At 39.1% G+C, this 14560-nt stretch overlaps 1 protein-coding gene across 1 annotated transcript; it reads right to left on the minus strand.

Moving 5' to 3' along the window:
- Positions 1-1745: 1745 nt before the first annotated feature.
- tm7sf2 (transmembrane 7 superfamily member 2) lies at positions 1746-12751 on the minus strand. The gene is made up of 11 exons (XM_014995168.2): positions 12652-12751; positions 12120-12199; positions 10912-11108; positions 10300-10354; positions 9828-10022; positions 9081-9184; positions 7883-8002; positions 6731-6899; positions 6565-6645; positions 6234-6356; positions 1746-2266 (listed from the first exon to the last, which is right to left on the minus strand). The coding sequence occupies exons 2-11, from the start codon at positions 12187-12189 to the stop codon at positions 2106-2108; spliced, it is 1275 nt and encodes a 424-aa protein (XP_014850654.2). The 5' UTR covers positions 12190-12199; positions 12652-12751; the 3' UTR covers positions 1746-2105.
- Positions 12752-14560: the final 1809 nt, after the last annotated feature.

The following is a 14560-nucleotide window of genomic DNA, read 5'->3' on the forward strand; positions in this document are numbered from 1 at the left end:
TATGTGGACCGTGGATCGTCTGTCCAGACGGAGACGCGACTGTGACTCACTCTGACTGTCAGCTCTCGCCTCATTTGTATTAATATCCATCACATTCATCTCAACTAACCGCAGATTTCGCTTTCAGCTCAGGGTTTTATTCGAGACGTAAAAAGATTATGTCCAACTGCTTGCGATGTTTCAGTCAGACAGGGCCTGCTTCCCCAAAATTGAATTAGATCACGTATCTTACAAATAACGCTTTTAGGTAAAAAGGTTTTTCCTCCTGCTTATTTAATTTCTGATTTCAGTCTGATGTCCAACAAAAACCAGTAATATAAATCTCTACAGTACAATTATAGTTTAATCCTGAAATACAAGCGACAAAAGAAGTGTACAAATGCACGGACACGTGTAGGAAATCCTGCCCACAATCCTGTCCTTGCACAAGCACATAATTAACACTTTGGATATGAAAAACAACAGAAAACAGCGTGTGGGTGAGGCCGGAGGCCAGCTGCGCTGCATAAAGGCCAGAAAAGGTGACAAATGGAGAGCGCTCCGTCGTCTGAGTGCACACCTCTGACCTCATACGGGGAGAGACATCATCTGCAGGATAAACGTGAGGTGAATCACAATGGAAAAGAGGCACGCATTTTTACATAACACTGCTGTCAGAAACAGGTTTTTAATTTGTTTGGAGACAAAAAAAAGTCATGATCAACGATAGCAGACAACGTGCAGCACGAGTCAGACCAGAGGTCATGGCAACAAGTCATGGATTTTTAATTTTTTTTTTCCCCTTTAAGGGAGGCGGCTGTTTGGAAACGAGCAGCGTTTTAACTGCAGCAGGTTCCCAGGAAGAGGTTAAATGATTCACAGCCGATTTTTGCTCACTTGTCACGTTCAGTTTAAATGAAGACACCGTGACGGCTACCCGCCGCAGTTCATCAGCTACACAACTTCGTGTTTCATAGTTTTTGTGCGACAGACCAAGTCAAAGCAACTGACACTGTAATCGTTGTAAGGGAAAGAAAAGCGATGCCAGCGTTTGCATCCGGCCCACCTGAGTCGGTACTGTGTAGAATCATCTTTCGCCGCGGGCTGCGGCTGCCGGTCTTGTGGTTGTCGGTTTCCAGAGACTGAAATTGGCGCCCATGCTGTGCAAAAATAACTCCAGCTCAGTCAGACTGGACGGAAGGTTTTTGTGAGCATCAATGTTTTACGTTTCACCACAGATTCTCAGTTGGATTCAATCTGGACCTTCCGAACACAAATAGGATTTGATCCTAATTGTAGATCGAACACGGTGGCAACAGCAGCGTCAAGATGCACGGTGGCGCCGCCATGTTTCTGGATGTGAAGAAGCACCTTCTTCAGCATGCCTCCCTGACATGTCATCTAAAGAAACGCTTTTAGATGAACTGCAAATGAAAAAGACTTTCCTCCTTGAGGATCTTCTAGAGATGCCAGGTTTTGGTTTCTCAACAGACTTGTTTGTTTGCTAATCATAGGTAACTTTAAAGGCAATAATTTTTTTTGTTTATTTAAATGCATACCACACTTTTCAGTTTTTTTTAACATTTAAAAATATTTAGAAATCATCCACCTCGCAATAACATTACTTTTCGTTGCCCCATCACCTAAAACCCCAATAAAATACTTGTCAAATAGCATAACATAGAAAGGTTTCAATGGTTTAAAATGTTTTTAGAAAATAAATGTTAAATGCTAACTCAATTTAAAAAGTTGCAACAAATAAGAAACCCAATTCGATGAATTTATTTATATTAAACTTCACCAAATGGACACAGTAATGTAAAGGTTGTGACTTCATTTTAATAAAAAGACAATTTACAGTTTGTTTCTTGTTTAATCTCGGCAGAAATCATTTTCACATGTAAAAGTAGATGTTTACAGTCTTAGGTTTTTAAAATCAGAATAAAAAATAATTCAATACAGTTCTCTCTAACCTCTAAACCAGTTCTGATTTAAACACTGATCTCAACCGGCGGGTTCCACTTCCAGTCTGTGTGAATTAAAATCGACATTATGGTTCTATGTAAACGTGACGTCGTGCACCAGTATTAAAAAAAAAAAAAAAAAATCCAGCATGTCGTCCTTTTTCAGTAAATATACGGGAAGATCCTGTAGGGGACTCGGCGACAGTAGGCGTCCCACGCGAGTCCGTACTTGGCCCTGCACTGCCTCTCGTCCCGGGCCTCCCGGTGAACCAGCAGGACGGTGAAGTAAACCACGTAGAAGTACGGCAAGAGGTGAGAGAAGCCTGCAGGGGGGGGAAACGGAAGAGCAACAAGCATAAATGACCTAAAAAGCAGCCTAAAAATGTCACCCGAGGGATTAATCAGTGTTGGATTGGCGAGGAGAAACACACACCTTCTCTTAGCAGCGTTTGTGACGTGAACCACATTTAACAAGCTGTAATCAAGAGTGCAGCCCCCCTCCGCAAATAGCAGCACACTTTCTCTTCCGTCTGCATCGCACAAAAGCCTGGCGCTGAATAGCTGTTTGATTATGCGCCTGCAGCTCAGTGTTGATTCATCCTGACGGTCACTTTATAAGCCTGTACTTAGAGCCTTTGTCTGTCATTGTTTCCTCAGTTTTTGTCTGGAACATGCTGCCATGTTATTTTTTTTGTTTTTTTTTTAGAAGTGAAGAATTTCTCAGTTTGGGATTTTGCACCAGCAATTAAGACAGAAACTGCATAATGCGTCTCGGTTACAAAGGCTGCGACAGCAGTGAGTCACTTTAAGCTGAATTTCAATGAGAGGTAGAGAGAGAAACGTCAACCGCAACAAAAGTCTGACAGCTGCTATTCAGGGATAGTTCAAGGAAAAGTGATGCAGTCTCTGCCGTGTCGTCGTGTCAAAATCTCACAGTTTGGTCAAAAATACAGAAAATATCGTGAGAGGCTAATAAGGCCTTAAAACATCCAAGGGAGAGAGATGTGGGTTTGAAATCTCTTCGTGTTGCCATGAACTGCAACCTGATTTTGAGAGAATTTGGAAGGGAAACAGGCCCACAGCATAATAAGTCTGCTGCCGTACCTAACTGTGTTTTAGGGCTTTTTTTCTTCCAGATCTGCATGTAGTGTTATTGGCATAATACTTAAAAAATTGGGTTTTATCTGAGCAAATCACACTGTTCCAGTTAAGCCAACAAACTCCACATTTTTACGTTTGACGTGGTAGGACAGACATTTTGAGTCGGGACCCTGCATGTTACATATAAACCCTACACCCAATCCAGTTTAATCCAATCCAGTTCAGTATAATTTAATTCAAGTTGATTCAAATCAAAAGTACTTCATTAATCCCAGACAGAAATTAAACGTTGTTGCAACACATACAGTTTTCTGCAAGGAGCTGCCATAGATGCTAAGAGCTGTAGGAAGGAAGGATCTCCTGTAGCAGTCTGTTACAGCTAATCTGAAAAAGCCTCTGACTGAAGTCTAATAAAGAAGATTTTCTGCAATTTTCTTGATTTTTATAAAGAACAATTCTTCGCACAATAATCTCCAGATGTTCTTTTTAAGTCCACGGCTCTGATGGCCTTCATAGGCAACCAGAACCATTGTTTCCCATTAACATGTTAGATGTTAATAAAAAATATCAACGTCTCATATGTTAAGTTCACCAAACTTTTATTGAACTAAAAGTTCGATAAACTTTTAGTTCATCTCATAAACCGTGATAATAAAAAATATTGGCCTTTTATGTCCACCAGAGGGCGCATTGACGGCATGACTATCTTACAGTTCCATGAGTCCAACACACAATTTTCTACTGAATTGTGTTTGAAATAAATTATGACAATTATTAGTCATTAAGAGACTTACGACGTTGTGTATCTTAGCAAGTAGCATTTTAATTAATCTAATTTGATGATTTTAAGATTGATCTGGAATGAGCCATGAATGCGGATCGGGCTTTCGGACAGAACGTTTTGTGGAGCGGCAAAGAGGAATAAGCTTCTGTACATCTCCACAATAAGGAAGTTATGGATTACTAATTAGACATTTTTATGCAAAAATACTTCAGGTAGATTAATCAGGATTGTGAAGGGTGGAATTTATAAAAAAATATATACATATATATTTTTTAAGATAATATTTTACTTTTCTGTGTGAGATTATGCTATTGTGCTAAAAAAATAAAAATAAAAAAATCAATGTGTGAACTATCTAGCAGACTGTACTGTAAACAGCACGAGAAACAGCTACGGCTTCTTTCACCCACACTGTGTTTTGTAGGGTTTTCACATAAGAAAGGGACTGAATACAAAACATCAGATATTAAAAATGACCTCAAAGCAGTGAAGAAGGTGTTGGGAAGCTTTGATGTCCAGCTACGCGGGGCGCATGGGCAGTCGGTGCTTTAAAGTCATGCCATTCATCATCAAAAGAGATTAAAACAAGTTTTAGACATGCACTGCTGTCCTACGATAGGATCAGGACGACCTACATGAGGGAAAACAGTCAGGAACACAAAAGGGCTCGTGTGAGAAAAAGCTCAATCCTCTCTGCTGAATATTATCTGTAAAGATATCTGCAGGCTTTCAGACAGAAATCTGTGCTGCTGTGGTTTACTATGCAGGGTGCGTAATATATATGGAACTACTTTAAAATAAAATTAAAAATCTCTGTACGGCTGATTTATAGTCATCCTGACTCAGAGGAGTCATGCTAACATCTCACTGTAAAACGTTTCATCCGCAGCAGGTTGTGATTCATTAAAGCTGAAACCAAAGAGTCACCTTGTCAGAATAAGTCATGTGGTTCACCTGGTGGCTCACCGAAAAAGACGTAGATGTTTACATCGCAGATTAGAGGGATTTATTGAATAATCCATAATTATACAGAGAAAGCCTGTTTTCTTTCTCTATTGAAAAAAAATAAATTCCCCAAATGCATTTAAAAGGAACCAAAGCGAAACCATCAACCACAGTGACGGAAAGAAACTAAAGTATCTGAAGCGGGTCTTGACACGAGTCAGGACGCCATCATCACATGGCTGTCAGCAGGAAACCTCTCTCTGGTGACAGGGAGACTTTTATTGGGAAAAGTGGAACAACATTCCTGCCAAGTGGCACAGATCTAACAAGCTAAGAAAAAACAGAAAGCCCACAAATGCACCATGCTCTGTTCGTGCAGGATTTATCTTATGTGGTTGATGAAGTTTGTATAAAAACAAGCCAAATAGTTAAATATAAGTAGATAATGGTATCTAAATAGTGCTTGTGCAAGCAGGAAGGGCTGCTTCTTTCCACAATTCATTTTGTTAAATATCATAGATTCACACAACCTGATTTGTTGGGATATAATGAACGACTTAAACAGTGGCGTCCTCCAACGGGGGGGGAAAGGGGGACCATGGCCCCGCCTTAAAAAATGTTCACCACCTCTTTGCGCCTCCAGAGAATCATTCTTATGTAATAGAAATTGAAATTCAGAGTCAAGATATGTTATATTACATAGTAGAATTTATATTATATATATATATATATATATATATATATATATATATATATATATATATATATATATTGTTTTTTTTTTTTTGTTTTTTTACTGGCCTCATCCGGCCATCACTATAAAACTTATTTTTTTCTACTTGACTAAAACTCCACCCAGCTGGTAATTAACACACACTATGATTGGGGATTTAAATAATAATAATAATAATAATAATAATAATAATAATAATAATAATAATAAATAAAAAAACTTTGTAATTTAGTTCTCATAAAAAATATCTCACAATGAGAAGAGAAGGACCAAAAACGGTCTTTATCAATGGATTTTTCTTTCTCATCTGCCATTGAATTTCTGTAGATGGTGGCAGAATATGTACGTTTTAAGCTCCTTTAGCCTATTTTATGTTATCTGAGTCCATAAAAATGTGATCAAGAAAAAAAAATCAGAAGAAATATGTAAGAGGGAAATAAATGATCACATAGAATCTCATTTACTATGTGAGATTTAGACCTCTGAAACAACTACTCAGACAAGTGACAGAGAATCCCCAGCCTGTTTCACTTATTATTATTGAATATTTCACACTTAAGTTGATATTTTTTAACAAATATACATGAAGAAACTAAAGAATTATCGGTCGATTTTGCATATATTTTCTATTTTAGCTTCCATTTGACAATTGAAGTCACACCAAGGAGCCTCTGAGGCTGTGTGAGGTTGGTCAAACAAGGCGGCGGGGAGCCTGAAGTGGTCTTACCACATGGCAGGGACCACGCCAGCGCCATAAGGAGGTCGCCGAGGTAATTGGGATGACGAACGAGACCCCACCAGCCTGACACCAGCAGCCGTTTCCCCGTTGCTGTGGCGATGGTCTCCAGTCCTGTAAGGAGTTGTGCAGAATGCAGATTAGGCAAAAAAAAAAAAAATAACTCACACCTCAGCTTCTTCCTCTCCTGTCCTGACAGGCATGAGTGGAGTTTCTTTGTTACACATGAAATCAAATGACGTGAGAAAATGGATTCCCTCAATAGATTTCCACAGCTTTTGCCGAATGATGAAAAAAGAAAAGTATGGAAATGACGGACGACCTGAAACGCTGGGGTGAGTCGGGTCCCGCCTGAACTGGTTCTTCTGCGAGTTGGATTTCCTGAAAATGTAATACCCAGCACCTGACGGCAAACGGAAACACGCGTTTAAAAAAAAAAAAATCATCAAATGTGCCGTGAAACACAACCTGATGAAAACAACATTCACCATTCAGGGCAACTACGGCCGCCGCCGTGAGCGAAGACAGACTCTGAGGGTGAGTAACCAGGAAGGAAGCCTGCAGGCTGTAGGTGAAGGGAACCCAGGCCAGGTCGCCAAACACCAGCATGAACCCAAAGCCGTCATGCACAATGTCCATTGTGGTCAGAACCGCCTCCTGGTGAGAATGGACGCAAAGACAAAAAGACATATTAAAGTAAAATGTTGAATCAGTCTCCACGCTGGAGTTTCAAACTCAATTTCATTTTGGACCACATTAAAAATCTGAATGTTCTTAAAGGGCCAGTCGTACCAGAATGTATGGATAAAACCAATTTGACTGTTAAAATATAAACAAATAGCTGCTTGTTTCAGCTTCCAGTAAGTGTTTCTTAAAATAAAATAACATTAAACGTCTCTTCACATCCAGGATTTTGAGATTCTTTTTGTGGGTTTCTTAACAACCAAAATCTCCGATTGTGTGGTGCTAATTTAGAAATATTTAATGTATGATGTTAAATGTGACTTCTTATTAATTGCCACTGACTATAATTTGACATCAAGGAAGGCTGTCTCTTAAACTCAACGGTTTTGGCCAATTTTGAGAAAAAAATTGGGAATTTGTAGATTTTGTGTACATTTTGCAGATTTGTTGAAAAACTGGAAGGACGAATGTAGAGGGCTCCAAATGACCACATTTGGCCCCGCGGGCCTTGAGTTTTGTCGGGATTTAGGTTTTTCTGAGTTCTCTGTATGTTTAGTTTAGGTTGCTCTGTCTTATTTTGATCATGTTCCCTGTGAGTCCTGGCTTCCCTGATAATTGCTCCCAGCTGTGTCTAGTTACCTGATTACCCTCCGTATGTATTTAACCCCACCAGTTGTCCTCGTCAATATTACGTCCATTGTCCATAGTAAGTCTTTTGTCTGCGCCCCATCACAGTCAAACTGTTAAGTCCTGTGTTGGTTGCTCTCGTATTCAGTCTTCAGTTTTTTTCAGTTGCTACCGGTACTTAGCTGTGAACTAACGTTTCTGCCGTGGACCTGGACTGTTTGAGCATCTTTATTAAATTCATCATCATCATCACACACCGCCACATCATGACAAGTTTGACACATGTAGCGTATCAAATATCTTTGTACAGCAAAAGTCACAGAGCTCACCTCGTTCCATAAAGCGTCTGCCACATAAAGCAGCTGGAAGCAGTTGACCAGGATCATGGAGAGGGAAGGAGAACCGCGAAGCTCCGCCTCCTTCATCAGCATCCCGAGGTTAATGACCACCTGAAATAACTTGTGTTTAGAAAATCATTGTTTTTTGAAGTGGTGTTTATTTTACCGCATCAGGTAGAGTTTGCAAAGTTGGTGGTAATGTTTAAAAAAAAAAAAAAAAAAAAAAAAGCTCAAGGGGATTGAGCTCCACTTCAAAGCATTAGCAACCAAAGCTAATCGTTTAGCTTCTCCTCCTGATACGAAGCTAAATCCGTGATCGCAATGTTCCAGTCTCGCCCTGATACATTGTCAACCAAATGAGAAACGTAAGTGCACCGTGACTATGTTGTAATTCTGCATCTCATTGTTTGTTATTCTGAACCTTATGAATCTTTCGTAGCTTCCAACTGTAAATAAATTATTATAATTTGTCAGTACACGATCATGTGAGTTCACTTAGCTGTTTTAATTTGGGACATTATCATCGATTTTAAAAATTCTGAACACTAAAAAGTAAATAGTTTTGACATTTCCAAAGAGGTAAAAAAAAAAAAAAAAAAAGATCCCACACATTGTCTGGAGCCAGTTGGTGGAAGGTTTTTCTTCTGCTCTCCTACGCACGCTGCTTTAAAACATTCACATGTACAAAGGTTTAACTGTTTACATCGTGACTAAAGAGGGACACCACTTTCCTTTCGTAATTAAATCTTATTAATTTGTTATTTCTATTCTGAAGGAATCTGGTGGAGTGATAAAAACGTTTCATTTCAAACTAATAAATCTCTCTCTGTTTTTTTCTCTCTCTCTCTCTCTGGTGACGCAGATGCGAGATAAAAGTGTCCAATAAATCTGGTACTGTGCTGCTGGGTCATCGGGGAAGCAGCAGAACTTTGATCTGGGTTGCGACAAACTGAGGCTGCAAATCGATCAGAGGAGAGCAACAGTGCCACCCGGTGGTCAGTTTGGGTTTTAAAAGAAAGGGAGTTTAGCTCTTCTGACACATTTTTGCATCACATTTGGATATATCACCATCAAAAAAACAAAAAAAAAAGTACGAGACATTTTAAGTTGTGCTTTTTCCTAGCTTTTGGAAAAAGTGATCAAAAATCTAAAAGTAAAACAGAACATGATTTAGTCACATTGAACTCACCCAACCAATCAGACCTGGTCTGAGTTCACAGAAATACTTGAGGTCAAAGTTTCCGATCCGAGGGTTCAGCTCCCGCCCAATGAAGAAGTCATAGAGGGGATTCCCTGCAACAAGACAGACAGCAGGTACCAACAACTCTTTGAAGAAGCTTGGATGTTAAGATGCTATTCAAGTTACCGTGTTGTCATATGAATACACAGAACAAAGGTGTGTACCAGTAGATCTATTTATCTACATGTTCTCTTTAAGCAATTAATGCATCATTTATATATTCGACAACCTTAAATATTAATTGCCAATAAGCAATTTGTTCACAAATTTAGTCGAGAATCATTTCAGCCCCGCATGCAACTCTAACATGCAGAAATTGAGCTGATGCAGTCACACGTGTTTTTCTGTTGATTAGAGGAATTTATCCTCTCAGAAACTGAATAGCATTTCTGCTGTTTTTTTTTCTCTTTGTGGTTGCTTATTGCCTGAGGATACATAAGAACAGCGTGTTGCTGGCGCAGCAGGGTCGCCCGACTTAAAAAAGGCAGGATGCAGTTGATGCTGATGCCTGCAAACTCCTGCCGAGCAGCAGGGCTCTTGGATATTTACCCACAGGAAAACCAAAAAAAAAAAAAACATCCCACAATCCAACAAACGGGCGTTCGAATGCGCAGTGCGTAGCCACCGGCCGTGTTTACACAGCGCTTTCGTGTTGACTTCCCCGCTTTTTGCATGGTGAAAAGCTCGCTTTCTCACCTGTGTCTCCCCCCAGGGCCAGAGCATGGGAGGGGGCCCAGAAAGAGCGGACGTAGAGGTAGATGGAGGACAGGAAGGACACGGCGACGGCAGACACCGCCAGCGGCACCAGCAGCTCACACAGATATCCAAGAGGAGCGCCGAGCGCCAGCAGCACCGACAGCAACACGGCGCTGATGCACAGGCCGTGGAAACCTCAGGGAGGAGAACAAACAAAGCTAAATGTTAGAGCCCCAGGGAGAGCAAACAGACGGAGGACTGCATTAAAAAAAACAAAAAAAACAGCTAAAAGTTGACAGAGGAGATGTTTATCTAAAGTAAACTTCAGCTCAAACGTGAGCAGAGTGTCGTACCAGGAGATATGAATCATAACAGCTGGTGATGCACAACAATAAAACATCACACTTTATTTATTTAGACAAAGAGATTTCTTTTTAAAAAACTGTTGATCAACAATGAAGCTGATTAATACCATTTATGGGATACTTGAGGCGGCTTCCGTCCCTCAGAGCTAATCCTTCAGAAACCTGCATGCAAATAGATATGATGGAAATAGATATCAATATTATACTTGAGGATAATGTAGTAATGTTTCAAAGATCTGATGTGTCAAAACAATAATCACGACATACAGTTTGAAGAAATGCAATTGTCTAAATCAAAACAAATATAACAAGAAACTCAATTAAATCATGCTCTGTTTTACATTTTATATTTATTTAAATATGTAATAAGCAGTGGCCAAAACTGCTGCCATCACTGTTTATGTGTTTCTGCTATTCTACACTTACACACTAATCAAGTATGTGTTTTAAATTGTAAGTTTGGACAAGATCTTGCATTCTGTGAGTGCTATTAATGGCGAAAACAAAAACAAAAAAAAAACTAAAAACAAACGACCACAAGGATATTCAACAGGACCACCTCACAGAGCTAAATAATATAAACTGCTTAATGGTTTATCATTGATTATTCATGTGCTATATGCATTTCATCATATTAAAACCACAGATTTTCACTGGATGTAACTCAGATTTTACGTGACAGACCAAAACCAAGTGGACATTTTGTAGACATTTAGTACCTTCCCTAACGGCAGCAAGTAGAGGAGGGCGTGCAGTACGATCCATGCCAGCAGCAGCGTGGGAGCCAGCGGGTCCCACAGCTGGTCGGCGGAGGGGAGGCAGGGCGGCCACTGCAGGACGCTGGCCTCCGCTGATTGGCTCACACAGATCAGGAAGAGAACCGTCAGTGGGAGGAAAACGGGGATGCACACGGCGCCTGAAAGAGCAGAGGAGGAGATGAGACGATGGGACGGTGAGACAGGCGAAGAACTTTGACTGATGGCAGCAAAAAGACCGAAGATATTGAAGGTTCCTGCATGAAATAAATGGGGCAAATAATACCAGGCAAGAAAGACATTTAGAATAATGTCATGATCAGGAAATCAATCTACTGTGGATAGACGCCTTTCAGTATCAGATGAGCCCCGTTCTATAAATGCACTATTGAACTTCATTAACACAAAATCCTACCAAGTATTTTTGCCTCATTTCTAGTGTAAATGTCTTAGTACACTTAAAATAACACAGAACTAACTTAGAAATAACTTTTCAGTGTGACATTTAGGAGCTTATTTTATGCCAGTAATTCCTTAATGTTGATACTTTTAAAAAATCTGGCAGATTTTGTTATTTAGGGAAAAATGTCCTGAGTCAACTAGAAACTAAACTAAACTAAATTCCTGTAAGAAAACATCTGTTAACAGAATTTCAAATAATCATATTCCACAAATTAGTGTAAATATGTTCATCAGTGAATCACGTCATTATAAATAATACTGCGTCTGTTGCACGTATTTTGAAGTGTATGAGTTTCGTGATTTCCTTTCACATGTCATATGTGTTTGCTTCTTACTAATAATAATGTCTAATCTTGCTTATCTCTAAAAAGAAAATGGGTTAATTGGACCAAGACAGCAGAAATTAACTTTATTTTACTCATATCAACGAGAAAGTGTTTCCTAAAAGTTAGGACATCTTGTCCCCTAATAGTTACACCTATCCACTTTGGCTGGGAAAAAACAAAAGATTTTATATAACATTAAAACCAAAAATTAACCTTACTTTACTTATTAAATGCAACACATCAACAAAAAAACAGAGGAACGTATTAGGACACCCTAAAGTATCCTACACAGTCGGTCCTACAGTGTCTTTTTCTTTTCCTTTTTTTACATTTGACTCTCCCATCACAGATTCAAAATTTTTAAACTTCGCGGCTCTGGCTTACCCAGAGTTCCTCCAAACTCTCTTTCTGTGTCGTGTGACAGTCGGTGTTTCGGGGCTTTCTTGGCTCCCATTTTTCTCCTCCTGTTTAGGATATTGACACAGATAGTGGACACCAGTCAAGATGCATACATTAAAGTGAATGATAATAATAGTGGAATGACAATAAAGAAAGAAAAAGACTCAAAATTCTTTAACTTCCCTTTAAAATCAACATGAAAATAGTTCAAAATGAAGGACAATGATCCCAAACACATCAAAACTATGCTTTATTAGTGTGTTTAATAACTAATTAAACAGAGCAGGGTAACACTAAGCTTCTATAATGGACCAACATTCATATCCATAAAAAACAAAACAAAAAAAAACTGTATGGGAATGCTGCCAAACTTGGATCAAAGTGCAACCAGTGACACACAGACTAAACTTTCTACACAGAAATGGGAGGTAAACACCATCTAGAAACGCTGCAGTTACCATAACCTGAACGTCAAAGTGAGAATCTGTTATTTAACACAGTAAATGAAAGCTCTTACCAGAGTTGGGTGAAGGAGGGAGTCTGCGGAGCCTCAGAGGCTGTCCTGTCCGTCCACACTGCAACCTGCACATGGATCCGCCCAAAGTACGACCTGTCGGCATGGAGCTCCCTCTCAGCCAATCAGATTTGTCCGTGGTCATCAGAAGAGGGTGGAGACAAGGTGCCTTAACCAATCAGAGCCAGCTAATCAGATGGCGACAGCTGAAGCAGGTGTTATGCCCAGAAACGCATGCCTGCCCAAAATTGCATCCCTTCTCGCGGGAGCGCGCATCGCTCTGTTGACGAGAAAACGGACTGAAATATGACCGAAGAGGAAATTTTAAAGATATTTTTAACATTATCACGTTTCTTAACCATGTAATCCCTAAAATGGTGGGTTTTATTTCGCAAATTACTTGAAATAAATACGGTTTTTACACCTTTATTGACACATATGAGTCGAACTTTTTTTCAGCCCGTGTCTGTTGAAAACGTTCTCCGCAAATGGTTTGAAATTCTCTGTTTTTTCTTTTGATACCACAACAGCTTAAAAGCATTACAAAACAGAGGTCCAATATGTAGAACATTTTACATCATGCTTAACTTTCTAGTCTGTTAATGTAGGAGGAAATGCATTTTAATTCATCAGCCTGAAAATATTTGCATCCATCCTGTTGATATAAAAATTATAGCATTAGCTCAGAGAACAAGTGTCATTACGTAGAAAAGATGAAATCCTTCCAGCTCTTTATTTCTCCAAGTTAGCACAGGGATGCATTTTTTCGCAATTTGCTTTTCCAGCCTGCCAAAATATGCATCCCCTCTTTATTTTCCTCAAATATTATTCTAGTGATTTAAAACTTATACCAGCAGATCATGGAACTATTCTGGTTATGTAGAAAAAGTTATTTCACTCTTAACCTTTTATTTCTTAAAGTTAGAACAGGGATGCATTTTTTGGCAACATGGATTTCCAGCCTGCCACGATATGCATCCCCTCTCTATTCTCCCCAAATATTATCATATTGATATAAAACTCATACCAGTAGTTTACAGAACTACTCTAATCATGTAGAAAAAGTTATTTCACCCTTAACTCTCGATTTCTCCAAGTTAGCACTGGCATGCATTATTTGGCAACATGGATTTCCAGCCTGCCATGATATGCAACCCCCTCTATTCTCCCCAAATATTATTCTAGTGATTTAAAATAACTTTTTCTACATAATCAGAGTAGTTCCATGAACTACTAGTATAAGTTTTAAATCACTAGAATAATATTTGGGGAGGATATAGGGGGGATGCATATCGTGGCAGGCTGGAAATCCATGTTGCCAAATAATGCATGCCAGTGCTAACTTGGAGAAATCGAGAGTTAAGGGTGAAATAACTTTTTCTACATGATTAGAGTAGTTCTGTAAACTACTGGTATGAGTTTTATATCAATATGATAATATTTGGGGAGAATAGAGAGGGGATGCATATCATGGCAGGCTGGAAATCCATGTTGCCAAAAAATGCATCCCTGTTCTAACTTTAAGAAATAAAAGGTTAAGAGTGAAATAACTTTTTCTACATAACCAGAATAGTTCCATGATCTGCTGGTATAAGTTTTAAATCACTAGAATAATATTTGAGGAAAATAAAGAGGGGATGCATATTTTGGCAGGCTGGAAAAGCAAATTGCGAAAAAATGCATCCCTGTGCTAACTTGGAGAAATAAAGAGCTGGAAGGATTTCACCTTTTCTACGTAATGACACTTGTTCTCTGAGCTAATGCTATAATTTTTATATCAACAGGATGGATGCAAATATTTTCAGGCTGATGAATTAAAATGCATTTCCTCCTACATTAACAGACTAGAAAGTTAAACATGATGTAAAATGTTCTACATAATGGACCTCTGTTTTGTAATGCTTTTAAGCTG

This window comes from Poecilia mexicana, unplaced genomic scaffold (assembly GCF_051168715.1).
Source record: "Poecilia mexicana isolate PSO_F unplaced genomic scaffold, ASM5116871v1 scaffold_14, whole genome shotgun sequence".
Classification (NCBI taxonomy): Eukaryota; Metazoa; Chordata; class Actinopteri; order Cyprinodontiformes; family Poeciliidae; genus Poecilia; species Poecilia mexicana.